Raw genomic sequence first — 18,581 nt, 5'->3', positions numbered from 1 at the left:
TCCTAATGACGCAACAATTACTTCGCGCATGCTCACAGTCTACAGGCGGGCGGTGTGCTCGCTTTCACAGCGCTGAAGTACATCAGCTCCCGGATCGGCAAAGGGTTCCCGCCTCCTGGGTGGGGAGCCGGGGGTCGGGATCACTGTCTGCGGGCCGAAGATATCACTTTCCCATCGGTGAGTACTGAGACCGATCCCGAGTGAGGAGATCCGATGTTAGCCATGAGCTCCGAACCGTGGGCCAATTTCTCATTTAGTACCCAGCTATCTGGGCTCGTCAGAAATGTGTCGGCTTCACTGAATCTGCATTGAGCGATCCAAACCAGGAGCCCAGGCTGCCTATTTCCGCGGAATTGAAACGGACGTCCCGCGAACAGGTCACGTGAGGCTGTGCGCCGCAGATCTGCTCCGCCTTTCCCTTTGTGACGGACGATCACGTGGTGTGTGCCCACCGTCCGCGGATGGATGGTGATGCGGGATGGTGGGGGAAGTGGAGGGATGTATGGTGAAGTAAACCTACCGAATGCTGAAAAGCCTGGATACAGTGGGCATGGAAAGTTTGCGATTGACAGCACGGTGTCAGAGTAAAGATGCTTCCCTTTAAAACTGAGATCAAAAAATTTCTTCAGCCAAAAGATGTCTGATTTGTGGAATTTGTTGCCACAGATGGTGGTTGAGGCTGCCATTTGGGTATATTTATGACAGAGATTAATATCTCATGATTGCTAAGTCGCTTCAGGGTTACAGCAGGAAGGCAGGAATATGGTGTTGGAATAAATCTCAGCCATGGTTGAGTGGTGGGGCAGACTCGATGGATCGAATCACCTAATTCTGTCCCTACATCTTATGTCTTACAATGACTGAATGATGGCTCCTTCCTATCCCATATCAGGTTTTGTGACGTGTCAGGGACAGATTTGTTCACTGAGATCGTTATATTTGTCTTCAATGTTTAGATTTCAGAGAGCAGAAATATTTTGTTCTCCTTTGTATTGTTAACATGGTTCGTTATCTCTCATGTTAAAGTTACACCTGCGGTGAGAGATTGATTGGAAGAAAAGCCCACAACTGGAAGCAAACCACGACTGAAGATGAGGGAACAGCAACACGTGAATCAGCCCGAGGATTGAGAGAACCAACTGGAGAGAAACCCTTCTGAGTCAGAGTTTCCATTGATTCAGTCAGGAGAAAGTTTGGTGAGTCTCATTTACTCAAATACTGGTCCTTTAGACATCACAGAACAGTACAAAGGAAGGTAGGGAATGATTGGAGTGAGACTGAATGTGCCCAGAAATACCACTTATGCCTCTATCAGACCCAGTTGCAATCACTCCAGATCTGCTAATGTTCTGTCAGTAGCACAGCTCTTTAAACTCACACACATTCCCTCAGTGTTTGCTCATTTGAAGAGCTTGCATCTTCTGAAGTAGCTTTTGGTTGGTTCTGAGTGTAGAGAGGGAAAGAGGGGTGTTTATATTTACTATCTTGCAAAAAGAAGTAATTGTTTGCAATTACTTGCTGCAAACTCACTACCCATACCCCGTACATTCTCAACCAGATTAATAGCACAGATGACAAGTAGCAATGGGTGTTACCCTGGGGAGCTCCACGCGGCACGGGCCTTGACTCCAATAAACAGCCTCCCATCATCACCATCTGCTTCCTACCATCGAGCTGTTCCCAGACTCTGGGCTCTGTGACAAACACAATGGTAGCAGCAAGATTAGACAGTGATTAATATAAAGAGAGATTTGTTACTTCCTGAAAGCTGTCTGATGCAATGGACCAGATCCTCCCTTGCTCACAACGTGATCTGCCCTAGGACCCATCCTCCCGGGTCACACTGTGTCCGATAACCCACATCCCCAACCTCCCTCCACCAGCCAGTAGCCCCACAACTTTCCCACCATTTACCCCACACCCGTACACATCAACAGATTCATGTCACCAACATCCTCTCTCACAACTTGGGGAACCACAACTAACTGATCCTGCATTCCAGGCCCAGACTGTCCAGACATCTGTCTCTATCCCGACCCTTTCCCCCGCAACCGACCTTCGATTTAGGTTGTCACGTAACCTGTAACCGGGTAACCAAACCAGCAGAAATGGAATGATACGTTAGAGTCTGGTGGTTCTGTAACTAAAGGTGTTTATTAGTAAACTAAGTAATACAGTATCCAAAATGCAAATATATATATACGACAGGTTAGCAATGATAAGTGTAGAAGTGTAGGAATACGAATCAAAACCGAGTTCTATCGTAGTCAAGGGGTAAATGAATAGTCTTAGGATAATGCAGAGTTCAGTTCAGTTCAGTTTGGGTTAAGGTAGTTGCTGTTGTGACGTTGGAGAGAGAGAGAGAGAGAGCGAACGAGAGATGAGCGGAATCAGCAGGCAAACCTTCCGTTGTCTTCTTGTTCCTTTGACCTGTTGTGGTCATCGATTATGACCCTTCCGTTCCCGGCTAGACCGTTCTTCAGTTCTGGACTTGTCACCCAGGCGAGGATGGACACACACACAAGCCCCCACTGGCCTGCCTTCACACACTGTGAGCTTTGGACCGATTCCCCCGAATCGATCCTCCAAGCCCCCACCTTCCTGTGGGTGCACAACACTCGTTCAGTGTCCAGTGGCGTGTCTGCCTGTGTCTCAGCAGACTCGTCTTTTATCTCCCCTGCCGGGGTTCCAGCCATCCATCAGCTGATCATGTCCATCAAACTGGCCACTCCCTCCTGTCTCAGCAGGCATCTGGCATCACTCTGCTGTGTCAGCAAGGATTCACACAAGCAGGCAAAGTCCTTGGGAGTAAAGTCAACAATCAGCAAAGAAGCCATAATTTTAAATCCTTGTGTCTCTCTCATTATCAGCATGTGCAGCATGGCGCCTCTCCCCTTCTTTATCTCTCCCTCTCTTTAGCAGCATAGTTCATGGGGGGCCAACTCTGGACCCCATCTCCCCATGGTTTTCTAATCACACATAACAATGTAAACCCAAGATCAGCTCCTTTCTCATCGCCACCCAACCAGGCTCAGAGCTCGTTAAGGATCCTCGTATGTGGCACCTTGTCAAAGGTCTGAAAATCCAAGTGCACAATATCAACCAATTGTCATTTGTCTGCCCTGCTTATTATTTCTCAAAGCATTCCACCAAGTTCATCGGGCAAGATTTTCCCTTGAGGAAACAATGCTGACTCTGGCCTATTTTATCTTGTGCCTCCAAGTACCCCGAACTTACATCCTTAACAATCGACTCCAACATCTTTCAAACCACTGTCAGACTAAGTGGCCTATAGTTTCCTTTCTTCTGCTCTCTCACTTCTTGAAGAGTGGAGTCACTTTTGCAATGTTCCAGTCTTCCAGAACCATTACTGAATTTAGTGATTCTTGAAGGATCATTAGTAATGCCTCCACAATCTCTCCAGCCACCTCTTTCAGAACTGTGGGTGTAAACCATCTGGTCCAGGTGACTTATCTGCCTTCAGATCTTAAGTTTCCAAAGAACCTTCTCTCTTGTTGTGGTACCTTCTGTACAGGTCCCACCTTCCCTAGAAGAGAGCCACAGAACCAAAAATCCTATCCTCTCCCCTTCCCTCCCCCCTCCACATGCCTGATGTCATGCATGGGTTTGCTACACCGGGGTCTGACATCATGTGTGTGGTACCTTACATATGTGGGTTTTTCTTGTGGTTGTGCAGTTTAATCTTTATTCCGTTCATACAAGGGAGTGAGATCCAGTGTCACGTCCTCTCATTGTGGGCGGGCATTTTTTCATTCACTCCATTCCACTGTTATAACTTGCCGAAGTGCAGCCAATGTTTCGAGGTATATATCCCTATTAATGCAAGAAGGAAGCTGAGGAATTCCTGAGGAATAATGCTGAGGAATATTCAGTTTGCTTATAACAGCAGAATGGAAAATGTCCCTAGGCCTGGTGGTACGTTTTCTGTTTTTGTGTTTTCACTTATCTTCGACCCGATGGGTGGTTGAGAATTGAGAATGTCTGGTCTGGAGTTCTGGGAATCTTTAATTATGTTGCCTGATTTACTGAGGCAGCAGGAAGTATAGAGCGAGTCCATGGAGGGGAGGCTTGTTTCCATGATGTGCTCAGCGAAGTCCACAGTTCTCTGCTATTTCTTGAAGTCAACAGAAGAGAGTAGCCACACAAAGGTGTGATGTATCCGCATGGGAAACTTTTTATGGTGTAAACTTCAATTCGCCGGATCAATAACCACACCACAATCAGTTCATTATATTTTTCACGAGTTCACTTTATTCTTTTCCATGAATCATGGGAAGTTCACATCTGCAAATGTGCCGGGCTGTCCGTACCACTTTCTACAGGTTCCTCTGATTGAGGGAAGTACAGTTCCCGTACCAGGCAGTGATCCAGCCAGTCAAGATGCTCTCAATTGTCTCCCTGTAGAAATCTCTTAGGATTTGGGGCCCATACCAAACTTCTTCAACCATCTGAGGTGAAAAACACAGCTGGTATGTACAGACCATTTGAGATCCTTGGTGATGTTTATGTTGAGGAACTTAAAGCTGTTCACCATCTTAACCCCAGGTCCATTGACGTCAATAGGGGTTAGTCTGCCTCCATTCCTCCTGTCCTCCACAACCAGCTCCTTTGTTTTTGAGCCAATGAGGGAGAGTTTGTTCAGACCAGTCAGATGTTGTTCAGACCTCAGATAGAGTCAGCAATCAAATGGTTGAACATGGTGCGATGAAAGGGCTGAGCTGTGTATATCACAATGCAAGAAGCATCGTAGGAAAGCCAGATGAGCTCAGGACAGGGAATTATGATATTGTATCCATTCTTGGGACTTGGTTGCACCCAACAGTCTGAGGGATTTAGAGGAACAAATTTCCAGAGAGATCGCACGCCATGCCAAGTAACAACGGTTGATTCAGTAAGTGATTTTAACTTTCCAGATATTGTCTGTGACTTCCATGCTGTAAAAAGACTAGATGGGGTAGAGTTTGTCAAATGTGCCCTTACTCAGTCGGTAGGATTCCCGACGTAGAAGTGTGCAGGAAGCTGTTAGGAAATGATCCAGAGCTGGTGACAGAAGTTAGTGATCATAATGCCAGGAGATTCAAAGTAAATATGGAAAAAGAGAGGTCTGGATCACGGGTTGAGATTCTCAATTGGAGAAAGGTCATTTCTGTGATATCAGAAAAGATCTGACAAGTGTGGTTTGGGACAGGCTGTTTTCTGGAAAAGGAGTACTTGGTAAGTGGGAGGCCTTCAGAAGTGAAATTTTGAGGATGTAGAGCGTGTATGTGCCTGCCAAAATAAAGGTTGAATGGTAACTGGTGCAGGGAACCTGGGTTTTTAAGAGATATTGAGGCCCTGGATATTTTGTTCCTCTAAATGCCTCAGACTGTTGGGTGCTACCAAGACTCATTAATGACTACAATATCATGATTCCACGCACTGAGCTCATCTGACTTTTTCTAGTTGTCTTCTGTTGGTTTCCAGAAGCTTCCCAATAGTTTTTGCTCTTTTGTTTGCCCTCTCTTTGGCTTTTATGTTGGCTTTGGCTTCTCATTTTAGCCACAGTTGTGTCCTCCTGCCTTTCCAATGCTTTCACTTCCTCGGATGTATCGATCACTCAGCTCCCGAATTGCTCCCAGAAACTCCAGCCATTGCTGCTCCGTTGTCACTCCTACCTTTTCCCTTCCAAACAAGTTTGTCCAGTTTCTCTGTCACAGAAACCTACAGAAGTTCAGTAGGGAAACAGGCTACTTGGCCCATCTAGTCAATGCTGAAAAAGCATTTAAGCTGTCTAATGCAACCACCTGCACCGGGACCATCGTCCTCCATACCCCTACCATCCAGGCTCCCATCCAAACTTCTTTAAAATGGTGAAACTGAGCTCATATTCATCACTCATGCTGACATCTCATTCCACACTCTCACAACTATTTCAGTGAAGAGCTTTTCTACACGCTGCCATTAAATTTTCCCATTCGCCACTTACCCATGACCTCTGGTTATCATCCCACCCAACCTCAGTGGAAAATGCTGCTTGCATTTACCCTATCTGTACCCTAATAATTTTGTATACTTCTAACAAAACCTCAAAGCAATGTATGATTCCCTTGTTTATGTTTAGAGCATATTTTAGGTGAAAAGATGATGAGGGGCATTGATCATGTGGATAGCCAGAGGCTTTTTCCCCCAGGTCTAAAGTGGCTAACACAAGGGGCGTAGTTTTAACGTGCTTGGAAATAGATACTGAGGGGATGTCAGGGGTTAGTTTTTTTACACAGAGAGTGGTGGGTGTGTGGACTGAGTACCGGCTATTTGTGTGAGAGTGTTTCAGTTACTGTGGGGCCAGGCACCCATGCAGCTCAGTGGGAACAGGGAATAATACCAATGGAGAGAGTCAAAATGAGCCAGGTCACAGATTGGAAATGGCAGAAATGCCCCATTCTCATAGAGACAGGAGGAGCATCAGAGAATTTGATGGTCATTCCAGATACTAGCACTGTGCCCAGTTAGAAGATGACTTCTCTCTCCAACTTGGGTTGAACTTCACTGTAACGGTGTGAAGCCATATCACACCTTGACGAGTCAAGTGATCTCATCTGAAATGTTGTCCTACACCCATTGATGGATTTAGTAAATCTTTTTACAGGTTGAAAATAATGAGGAATTTGTCGACTGGAATTTCAAGCAGATCACGCCAGTTTTGCTGTCTCTGACCAGATATTTATGAAGTGGAGCAAGGGATTCACTTCATCTTCCTTCCTGTTCAGACTGTGGGGAGAGATTCACTCGATCATCTGACCGACTTCTGCGCCCGTTATTTACAAGGGGGAACCCATTCACCTGCTCAGACAGTGGGAATGGATTCAGTTGGTCATCTCAACTGAAGGTACATCAGCGAGTTCACACTGGGACAAGTCCATTCACCTGTTCTGTGTGTGAGAAGGGATTCAGTCAGTCATCCCACCTGTGGACACACCAGTCAGTTCACACTGGGCAGAGGCGGGTCATCTGCTGAATTTGTGGGGAAAAATCCACTCGGTCATCTGACATAATGGCTCACCAGTGAGTTCACACCGGGGACAGGCCGTTCACCTGCTCGGACTGTGGGAGGGGATTCACTTGCCCATCTGACCTAATGGCTCATCTGCGAGTTCATACTGGGGACAGGCCGTTCACCTGCTCGGACTGTGGGAAGGGATTCACTCGGTCATCCCAACTGAATGTACATCAGCGAGTTCACACTGGGGAGAGGCCGTTCACCTGCTCAGACTGTGGGAGGGGATTCACTCAGTCATCCCATCTGAAAGTACACCAGCGAGTTCACACTGGGGAGAGGCCGTTCACCTGCTCAAACTGTGGGAAGGGATTCACTTGCTCATCCCAACTGAAGGTACATCAGCGAGTTCACACTGGGGAGAGGCCGTTCACCTGCTCAAACTGTGGGAAGGGATTCACTTGCTCATCCCAACTGAAGGTACATCAGCGAGTTCACACTGGGGAGAGGCCGTTCACCTGCTCTGACTGTGGGAAGGGATTCACTTGCTCATCCCAACTGAAGGTACATCAGCGAGTTCACACTGGTGAGCGGCCGTTCACCTGCTCAGACTGTGGGATGGGATTCACTAGCTCATCTAAACTGAAAATACATCAGCGAGTTCACACTGGGGAGAGGCCGTTCACCTGCTCAGACTGTGGGAAGGGATTCACTTGCTCATCTGACCTAATGGCACACCAGCGAGTTCACACTGGGGAGAGGCCGTTCACCTGCTCTGACTGTGGGAAGGGATTCCCTTGCTCATCCGAACTGATGGTACATCAGCGAGTTCACACTGGAGAGAGGCCATTCACCTGCTCTGACTGTGGGAAGGGATTCACTCGGTTGTCTCAACTGAAGGTACATCAGCGAGTTCACACTGGGGAGAGGCCATTCATCTGCTCAGACTGTGGGAAGGGATTCCCTTGCTCATTGCAACTGACGGTACATCAGCGAGTTCACACTGGAGAGAGGCCGTTCACCTGCTCAGACTGTGGGAGGGGATTCACTTCCTCATCTAACCTGAAGGTACATCAGCGAGTTCACACTGGAGAGCGGGCCGTTCACCTGCTCAGACTGTGGGAAGGGATTCACTCGGTCATCTGACCTCATGGTACACCAGCTAGTTCACACTGGGGAGAGGCCGTTCTCCTGCTTAGACTGTGGGAAGGGATTCACTCGGTCATCTCAACTGAAGGTACATCAGAGAGTTCACACGGGAGAGAGGCCATTCACCTGCTCATACTGTGGGACAGGATTCACTCAGTCATCCTCCCTAATGAAACACCAGCGAGTTCACACCGGGGAGCGGCCGTTCACCTGCTCGGACTGTGGGAAGGGATTTATTTGCTCATCTAACCTGAAGACACATCAGCAAGTTCACACAGGAGAGAGGCCATTCACCTGCTCAGACTGTGGGAAGGGATTCATTCGGTCATCTTACCTGATGGCTCACCAACGAGTTCACACAAGGGAGCGGCCGTTCACCTGCTCAGACTGTGGGAAGGGATTCCCTTGCTCATCTCAACTGAAGATACATCAGCGAGTTCACACTGGGGAGAGGCCGTTCACCTGCTCGGACTGTGGGAAGGGATTCCCTTGCTCATCTCAACTGAAGATACATCAGCGAGTTCACACTGGGGAGAGGCCATTCACCTGCTCAGACTGTGGGAAGGGATTCCCTTGCTCATCCCAACTGAGGGTACATCAGCGAGGTCACACTGGCGAGAGGCCGTTCACCTGCTCAGACTGTGGGAAGGGATTCACTCAGTCATCTGAACTGAAGGTACATCAGCGAGTTCACACTGGGGAGAGGCCATTCACCTGCTCAAACTGTGGGAAGGGATTCACTTGCTCATCTCAACTGAAGGTACATCAGAGAGTTCACACTGGCGAGAGGCCATTCACCTGCTCAGACTGTGGGAAGGGATTCACTTGCTCATCCCAACTGAGGGTACATCAGCGAGTTCACACTGGGGAGAGGCCGTTCACCTGCTCAGACTGTGGGAAGGGATTCACTTGCTCATCCCAACTGAAGGTACATCAGCGAGTTCACACTGGAGAGAGGCCGTTCACCTGCTCAGACTGTGGGAAGGGATTCACTTGCTCATCCCAACTGAGGGTACATCAGAGAGTTCACACTGGGGAGAGGCCGTTCACCTGCTCAGACTGTGGGAAGAGATTCACTCAGTCATCTCAACTGAAGGTACATCAGCGAGTTCACACCAGGGAGCAGCCGTTCACCTGCTCGGAATGCGGGAAGGGATTCACTTGGTCATCTCAACTACAGAGACACCAGCGAGTTCACAGTGGGTAGAGGCCAATCACCTGCTCAGACTTTGGGAAGAGATTCTCTCAGCCAAATCAGCCAAATGTGCATCATTGACTTCAAACTGGAGAGTCAATGATGCACGTTCACCTGCTGCGATTGTGGGAAGCGATTCCCTCGGTCATCTCGGCTTATGTAACTCTCGCTTCAGCTAGCAGCTTAATGTAGGGGGTGATAGCCCCACAGCCCGGCCAAACTTGTGAAATCTTGTTTGGGTGGATGCTGTGTGATGTGTCGCCTGTTACAGATCAGTTCCCCAAAATTACAAACAGTACACAATATGCGATTAAACGATTGAGCTTTATAATTCTGACTTTGACTACAGGATTAGGTAAGTAAACAAAGAAAAATGGCCCGCTCTCTCCATTCATGTCTTCTCATCTATCCCTAGCGAAAGACCATAAATTCTCTCTTCCAGACTCACAAGAAAGAACGTTTCTCTCATTGGATAGCCCCGCATTCCAAAACCCTGTTATCTCTAGTCTTAACCTAAACATTGCTGCTGCAGAGAAACCATTACCTCAGCAGTGAAACATTGCAGTGAGGCCATTACATGAGCAGTGAAACCTTGCAGCATGTTACACATGTGACACACTACCGGGTTCGCACTGGGGAGAAAGTTTCAATAAGCTGCATGCTGGATATTTGTCCATCACTGTTGCTGAATGCAATTTCGAGAGTGACTGTCGGTGCTGAACTCTGCAATTATTGCTACTGCTCACCACATCCAGTTCTGCACCCCGGTCACTGGGAGTGGGAGGAGTTTCTTCTTTCACCTTTAATGGGACTGGAGTTTAATGTTCTGAATCTGAAACAAATAAATCAGTTTATTTTAAACTCTGTCTCTGGTACTTAAGTGAATTTATAACACACCTAGTGTACAGCAGAGAGTCAACTCTGGCCAGCTGGACCCTGCCAGTGATTCTGTTCCATGACAGTCCTTTTAAATCCTCCCCTGTACAGCCAAAGTTGGCCTCAGGAGAAATCTTCCCAGACAGATCTCTCAGAATTCTTTGGTGAAATAAGAAAAGTGGTGGATGTTGTTTATTTGGATTTTCAGATAGTTCTGAACAAGGTGCTGCAGCTGAAACTGCTTAACAAGACTCCAGCTCATGGTATATGATGTCTCTGTGCTGTTCCCGCTGGAGTTTCGAATTATGGGCGGATTTCCTGAATACTGTAAAGCCAAGATAGAGAGGATATGGAGAGGATGTTTCCCATAGTGCGTAGCCCAGGACTAGGGGTACACCCTCAGACTACAGGGAAATCAATTCATAAGGAAGATGAGGAGGAAGTCTTATGATATTATGTTTATTCAACATGGCCATGACTGATCTATGCTTCTATGCCCATCCCTCTCTATCTCCACCTCAAATGTACCCAGTCAGCTGCCTACACTCAGCTTGATAGACACTTCACTGATATTAAAAGCCCAGGTGCGAATGGGTAACTATGATGTTGTTGGGACAACGGAGACATGGCTGCAGGGAGATCAGACCTGGGAAATGAATGTACAAGGGTATACGTGCTATCGTAGGGACAGAAATGTGGGCAGAGGGGGTGGGGTGGCCCTGTTGGTGAGGAATGAGATTCAATCCTTTGCAAGGGGGGACATAGGGTCAGGAGAAGGAGAGTCTGTGTGGATAGAACTAAGGAACAGTAAGGGCAAAAGGACCCAAATGGGTGTTGTCTACAGGCCACCAAACAGTAGCATGGATATTAGGTGCAAGTTGAATAGGGAGTTAACATTGGCATGTGGCAAAGGTAATGTCGCAGTAGTTATGGGGGATTTCAACATGCAGGTGAACTGGGAGAATCAGGTTGGTGCTGGACCACAGGATAGGGAGTTTGTAGAGTGCCTACGGGATGCATTCTTGGAACAGCTTGTACGAGAGCCGACCAGGGACAAGACTATTCTGGATTTAGTGTTATGTAATGAACAGGATTTGATAAGCGATCTCGCAGTAAAAGAGCCATTAGGAGGTAGTGATCACAATATGATAAGCTTTTATCTGCAATTTGAGAAGGATAAGGGCAGCTCAGAGGTGTCAGTGTTGCAGATGAACAGGGGAAACTATGGAGCCATGAGGGAGGAGCTGGCCAAAGTTGACTGGAGGATAGCCTAGCAGAAAAGACAGTGGAATAGCAATGGCAGGTATTCTTGGGACAAATGCACAAGGTGCAAAATCAGTTCATCCCCCAGAAAAGGAAGGGTTCAAAGGGGGGAAAGGGGCCTCAGTGGTTGACAAAGGAAGTCAGAGACTGCATAGCATTAAAAAAAAGGAAACATGACAGAGCTAAGGTGAGTGGGAGGACAGCTGATTGGGAAGGTTTTAAGGAACAACAGAACTTAACTAAAAAGACAATACGGGGAGAAAAAATGAGGGACAAACGCAAACTAGCCAGGAATATAAAGGAAGACAGCGAAAGCTTTTTTAGGTATGTGAAGAGAAAGAAGATAGTTAAGAACAATATTGGGCCCTTGAAGAATGAATTGGGTGAAATTGTTATGGGAAACAGAAATCTCCCAGATGTATGGATGGGCCAAGGACATAGGGTAACAGAGGAAATGAAACAAATTGACATTCGGAAGGAAACGGTGATGAGAAGACTGATGGGACAGAAGGCTGACAAATCCCCAGGTCCAGATGGTCTGCACCCTAGGGTACTAAAGGAGGTGGCCCTGGAAATTGCGGATGCATTGGTAATCATTTTCCAATGTTCCTTAGATTCAGGATCAGTTCCTGAGGATTGGAGAATGGCTAATGTTATCCCACTTTTTAAGAAAGGAGGGAGAGAGAAAACAGAGAACTCTCGACCTGTCAGCCTGACATCGGTGGTGGGAAAGATGCTAGAGTCCATTATTAAGGTTGAAATAGTGGCATATCTAGATAGCAGTGATAGGATTGGGCCGAGCCAGCATGGATTTACCAAGGGTAAATCATGCTTGACTGATCTGTTGGAGTTTTTCGAGGATGTAACCAGGAAGTTAGACGGGGGAGATCCAGTGGATGTAGTGTACCTCGATTTTCAGAAGGCATTTGATAAGGTCCCACATAGAAGACTGGTGGTTAAAATCAAAGCTCAGGGCATCGGGGGGAAGGCATTGACATGGATAGAAAACTGGTTGGCAGATAGAAAGCAAAGGGTAGCGGTGAATTGGTGTTTCTCGGAATGGCAGGTGGTGACTAGTGGGGTGCCACAGGGCTCGGTATTGGGACCACAGCTGTTTATCATTTATGTTAACGATTTGGATGAAGGGATAGAAAATATCATCAGCAGATTTGCTGATGATACTAAGCTGGGTGGCAGTGTGGCATGTGATGAGGATGTTAGGAGCATTCAGGGTGACTTGGATAGGGTGGGTGAGTGGGCAGATACTTGGCAGATGGCGTTTAATGTGAATAAGTGTGAGGTTATCCACTTTGGGAGTAAGAACAGGAAGGCAGATTATTATCTGAACGATGTAGAGTTGGGTAAGGGAGTAATACAAAGAGATCTCGGAGTCCTTGTTCTTCAGTCACTGAAGGTGAATGAGCAAGTGCAGCAGGCAGTGAAGAAGGCTAATGGAATGTTGGCCTTTATTACAAAGGGAATTGAGTATAAGAGCAAGGAAATCCTCTTGCATTTGTACAGAGCCCTGGTGAGACCACACCTGGAGTATTGTGTACAGTTTTGGTCTCCAGGGTTAAGGAAGGACATCCTGGCTGTAGAGGAAGTGCAGCGTAGATTCACGAGGTTAATTCCTGGGATGTCTGGACTGTCTTACGCAGAGATTTAGAGAGATTGGGCTTGTACATGCTGGAATTAAGGAGATTGAGAGGGAATCTGATTGAAACATATAAGATTATTAAGGAATTGGACAAGATAGAGGCAGGAAATATGTTCCAGATGCTGGGAGAGTCCAGTACCAGAGGGCATGGTTTGAGAATAAGGGGTAGGTCATTTAGGACAGAGTTAAGGAAAAACTTCTTCTCCCAGAGAGTTGTGGGGGTCTGGAATAGACTGCCTCGGAAGGTAGTGGAGGCCAATTCTCTGGATGCTTTCAAGAAGGAGCTAGATAGGTATCTTATGGATAGGGGAATCAAGGGATATGGGGACAAGCCAGGAACCGGGTATTGATAGGAATTGATAATCCATGATCTCAAAATAGCGGTGCAGGCTCGAAGGGCCGAATGGTCTACTTCTGCACCTGTGTCTATAACACTTCCCTGCCAGCTCTCCTCAGTCTGTCTCACTAACACTCCTACAGTCTCTCGATTCTCTCTCCCTCTTTTTCACAACCACCACTCATCCTGTTCTCTCCTCCCTCCAACCCTCCCTCCCCCTCTTTCTCTACCTCTCCCTCTCCCTCTTTCTCTACCTCTCCCTCTCCCATTTCCTCTATCTCTCAGTCACTTTCTCTCCCTCCTCTGCTTCATCCAACTCCAAACGCCAGTATGTTCCGATGTCACCAAGGCTACTTATCTTGTCGATGTCACTGTCGCATATTGAAAGGGACGGGTTGCTATCCTGCAGTGAGCACGGGCTGAGATTCAGTGTCGGGGTGGGTGTGTGGTTTGTAGACAGAAAGGGGAGAAGAGAGGTGAGAGTGAGCGGAAGTTGGGGTGAGTGGAGTAGGAGAGGCAAGTGAGGAAGTGGGAGAGGATGTGTTAGGATAAGAGGGGAGAGGAGGAAAGGGAGAGTGAGAAGACGGAGGAGAGAAGCAGAGAGGAAGGAAATGAAAGCTCAGACCAGAAAGATGAAGAAATGATCACAATAGAACAGTTATTCCCTCTGGGGTGGTTACATGGCCTAAGATGGCTTTAGGAGCAAATAACACTCGCCAGGGGGACATTAAAGAATCTTGGTGGGGCGATAAGCCGCCTCTAACTTAAGGCATCAGATCTGACCGACCATTAGTAGAGCAGGCACTTCCAAAAATCGTCGTGGCGCTGGGTCACAGGAAGAAGCATCGCACTGCAGGCCTTGAGCATTCGTCATCATAACGCGTCTGACACTTGGCGATCTCGTCCGACCTTACCACCCTAGCAGACGTTGTTGCGGATGCATAAATTAGCGACGGGGGTACTGGACTGTTCTCGACTCGCGGCACTGGGGCTAAAGTAGGTTGGGAAACTCTGCTAAAGAGGATTGAGTTAACCAATGGATGAGCATAACCGTCCACGGGTGAAATCCACCATCTGAGCAGACGAGGTGTCAACGTGAAGCGTCTGAGGACAGGCTCAAAACTGGAGATCTCTTCTCAGAAGCTGAGTGGTTCCTTGTGTAAGCAGAGGACCAAGCAGTTGACACAAAAATAAGAAAAATGCACTTTAAAAGAGTTACAAACTCAAGACGAAGTGTTGTGCCTCTCTCGGGCTCTGAAGCAGAATATGCAGTTTGATTGCTTACACAGTCGCCATCAAGTGGCAAGCATCATTCACCAAACTCTTACTTTAAGAGACGATCATGAAAGATACTATAGATGACTATAAATACAAGCCTGATCCAGTTTTAGAGTCAGAGACAAACAATTGCATTACTACTGATCTGTTATTAGAGATAGGGCGATACATGATCCCGTCCGGATATAATGTCACAGGATAAACATGCAAATCAGATTTACTGAACAGATACAGGCATTCCGACACACACAGCACGTTGAAATAAATAATTGAAAAAACCTAAAATATGCTGATGTGAAAGAGGAAAATGAAAGTCTGCGATGCATGAACAAGGTATACATTGTCCCAGTTGTAATATATACGGCTGGTATCATCCCAAGTGTCTCCACATTAACATTAAACAATTAGACCTACAGGATAATAATGAACAACACTGCTAGAGTTCGACAATTCGTCGTAGTTCAGAGATAGGTTCTTTGTACACGTCCATGTGTCACGTTTTACCTGAGAAAAAAAGACTAAAAATATTAAACATGCGATTGTACTGCAGTAAATACAAAAGCTTTCTCCACAACAGCTTTACCTGATACCAAGGAGAAGTGCGAGGTTTACTGTAAGCTCGTTAGACTGTTGACTTTATTTTTTATTTCATCCTGATGCAAAAGACTTAAGTAACATATGAGATGCAATTTTGCTGATTAGGTTTTGAATGCCCTTGAATGCTCTCCGGCTTTATCATTATCGACAGGGTTGTGACGGTGACAGGGCCGGAATATGCTGGGCAAATAAACAGAAAAGGTAGGGTGAGATAGGAGGTGGACGTCGCGGACTGAAGGTGTCTGTGTTTGCCTGTGTTGTGCCTCTCTCGGGCTCTAAGCAAGTTTTATTCTCCCCGCTGCCATGTTCTTCAGTGACCGTCCATTCTGCAGTGTCCAGATGGAAATCACGGCAACGGAATCACGGAAGAGGTTAGATATTTTTATTTTTGTTGAATAATTGTCGTGTGCAGATATTTCACTGCGCTGACGAACTGCTCTATAAACTTGGAATGAGTTGCCATAAATAATCATGTCTGTGCTGCAACTTAATATGATCAGCATGTATCCTGTGTGTTGAAGAAATGTATTCCAAATCATTCTAATAATTCTGATCCAATCCAGCAATGGTGTTATAAACAATTGGGCAACATCCACTGACCACAGGATGATGAAGCTCCAGGAGATGGTGAGAAGTAAGATCACAGACATCCTCCTGCTCTCCATCTCCGGGTCACTGCAGTTCTCCCCCTTGCTCTGACCTTTCAACCCTTTTGTACATGACTAGTCACCAAAATGTGTCTGACTGTCAGGTTGTTGAACAGTGGTATTAACACGAACGGGAATAATGACGTTAGAACAGTCATATCCCACCCACCCGGGATCCGTATAGTATCCCGTCTTTGGGATGCAATCTCTGGGTATAGTGTCAATCACTTTCACAGGTTGCAATATAAGAAGTAGGGCACATGTTTCAAACAGACCAGAACACTGGTTGTTATCAGAACCACAGACGCAGTTTTCCCGGTACAATACTTTACTCTCCACCTCTGGAAACAGATGACGACAAACCGATTAAAGGTAAAGCTGACAGTGGACCAGACAGAGGAGTCTGTGGCTGTCTCTGTCAGGGCAGCAATCACACTGCATACGGGGGTGATGGCCTGGAAAGTCCCAGGGAAGTAATAATAACTGAGCGGCCACAGTATCACCACAAAGACAACGGTCAATAGATCCACCGCTGTCATGGCCACCAGGTAGCGAGTGGTGCAGGTGGAGTGGCCGCACTTCCCCCGGGACAGGATCACAGTCGTCACTAAATTCATTTGGGGGGGGGGGGGGAGACAGCAGAAGGAATCGATGAATTACTCTCTGACGCTCTATGGGACAGAGATAAGCTGTAAAGAGAGAACAGTCAAACCTGGCGGGCGCTCAATACTGGAGGTTTAAAAGGTTTAAATCGTGCTTCGCAGACTGAGCAATGGTGCGCAAGCAGGGAGAAAGGTTACATACTTGGTACTGCAAGAGGAGTAGGATTTGGGAATGAGGCACTGTCAACTGATCGCCAAGGGAGCTTTACGACCGATGTGTAAAGTTTGGATACCTCGGCACTTCCTTCATATCCTGGCACTCATCGCATGTCGCTACGCCCCGCTGCCTCTGAGGTTGTCCATTTACAACGTTCAAAGTTCGTAGCACATTTACTTCCTCTGTTCGCAGGCGTCCATCTCCTTTTCGACTCCCGTTTGTCACCTTCCCTCGCCGGCCCAGCTGGGTTCGCTGCTTTCAAATTCTGCAAATACACTTGGATGCGGTTCCTTCAAACTACGACAACGGATCAGATCAGGAAGTTCCCATTTTCTTTTTTTTTAGCACATTCTTCCTGACCTGCTCCAAATTACAGAAGCATTATTCCAAATGGTTCGATGTTTATTTTTCCCGACCAGAGTATTGCATGTACATTACCCCGTCAGGCACCTAACAGACACCTCTGGTTGGCGAAACCCCTCTTCACCGATAATAAGGTGTGGAAACAAACCCTTGTAAACGAAAAGGCACAACGACACGATTTGAATTTTCAAAACTCCCGATGGTCCGAGATTGAACACACAAGTGAATCTCACCAGGGTTTCGCTTTCCGCGTTCTCCTCAACCTTGTAGCATTTTTTCAAACACAACGCAATTACGTTCAATTTTAAATTAAAGCATCTTGAACTATTGGTGCGGGGAAAAAAAACGCCGTAGCCCTGGGTGGTGCCGACCGTGCTGGAGAATTGGAGTTTATTTTGATAGCGGTTTTACCTTGATAAATCAAAGCTGCCTGTCATGTCCACAAACTATATCCATCTCCCCGATCTTCCACTCTACATCTGTTTCAGTTAATGTTGATTTTTTTTCTTCTTTTCAGCCTTGTCTACTGATTAAACTGCAAGGAACCTTCTGACGGAACACAAGAGTTCTGTCACAATGACTGCACCACACTCACTAATACACCGGCATCACAACGCTGTCGGTAACTGAACGGGTCCAAAGACCGCGCACATTGAACTGCAAATATTAGTTCGCGTCTGTTCCTACCAGGGACACCAATAACGGCAACGATCAAGTAATATATCTTTCTCACATTGTAGATAGTTTCAGGCATTCCGGGTGTGATTCACCCTGTATTCGAGCTGCCCGCAGTCTCGCTGAAGAAACTCTGAGCTGATGAATCTCCACGGTCATTCATTTATCCTCACTCTAGCACGCTGAGTATTCAATTGTACACAAGGCTGACGTGTTTTCCAACAGCTGGGGTAAAAATAAGCGTGATTTCATTCAGGTAAAATCCCAAGTATGATGAGGTATGGGGAGCTTCACACGAAATTGCAAAATCCCAAAGACGAAGAAATGATGAATCGAGAATTCAGTGAATGCTGCCGTGAAAGTCTCTCAGTCTCACCTCTCGGTTTCATGATTCTTATTGTTGATCTTGTCCATTCCCAGACTCCATAGACTTTGTCTGGATTATAGATCCGCTCTGGGAAATTGTCTCAGTTATCGAACTTTCAATAGAAATATAAAAAAATATATGTTGTTTGTATGCTCCTGTAATATATTGAGGAGCCTTGAAGTGATACCGCATCCAGACTTACGAAGATAATGAACGCACGAAAACCGTTAATCACAATAATCACAACACATACAACATGCTGAAAGAACTGAACGATTCAGCCAATATCTATGGAGATGAATAAACTGTCGACGTTTTCTACAGACATGCCTTCTTCAAGTTAATTAACACTGTGTCGAGTCCC

General features: G+C 46.7%; 1 protein-coding gene across 1 annotated transcript; it reads left to right on the top strand.

Moving 5' to 3' along the window:
• LOC140721675 (uncharacterized) lies at window positions 1–10,162 on the top strand. Its single transcript, XM_073036471.1, is given in 4 exon segments — window positions 1–177; window positions 1,027–1,196; window positions 6,647–8,095; window positions 8,097–10,162. Coding segments are annotated over 2 exon segments (2,214 nt in total). The 5' UTR covers window positions 1–177; window positions 1,027–1,196; window positions 6,647–7,135; the 3' UTR covers window positions 9,351–10,162.
• Window positions 10,163–18,581: the final 8,419 nt, after the last annotated feature.

Source organism: Hemitrygon akajei, unplaced genomic scaffold, assembly GCF_048418815.1.
Source record: "Hemitrygon akajei unplaced genomic scaffold, sHemAka1.3 Scf000059, whole genome shotgun sequence".
NCBI lineage: Eukaryota > Metazoa > Chordata > Chondrichthyes > Myliobatiformes > Dasyatidae > Hemitrygon > Hemitrygon akajei.
This window is presented reverse-complemented; position numbering and strand designations above follow the sequence as displayed.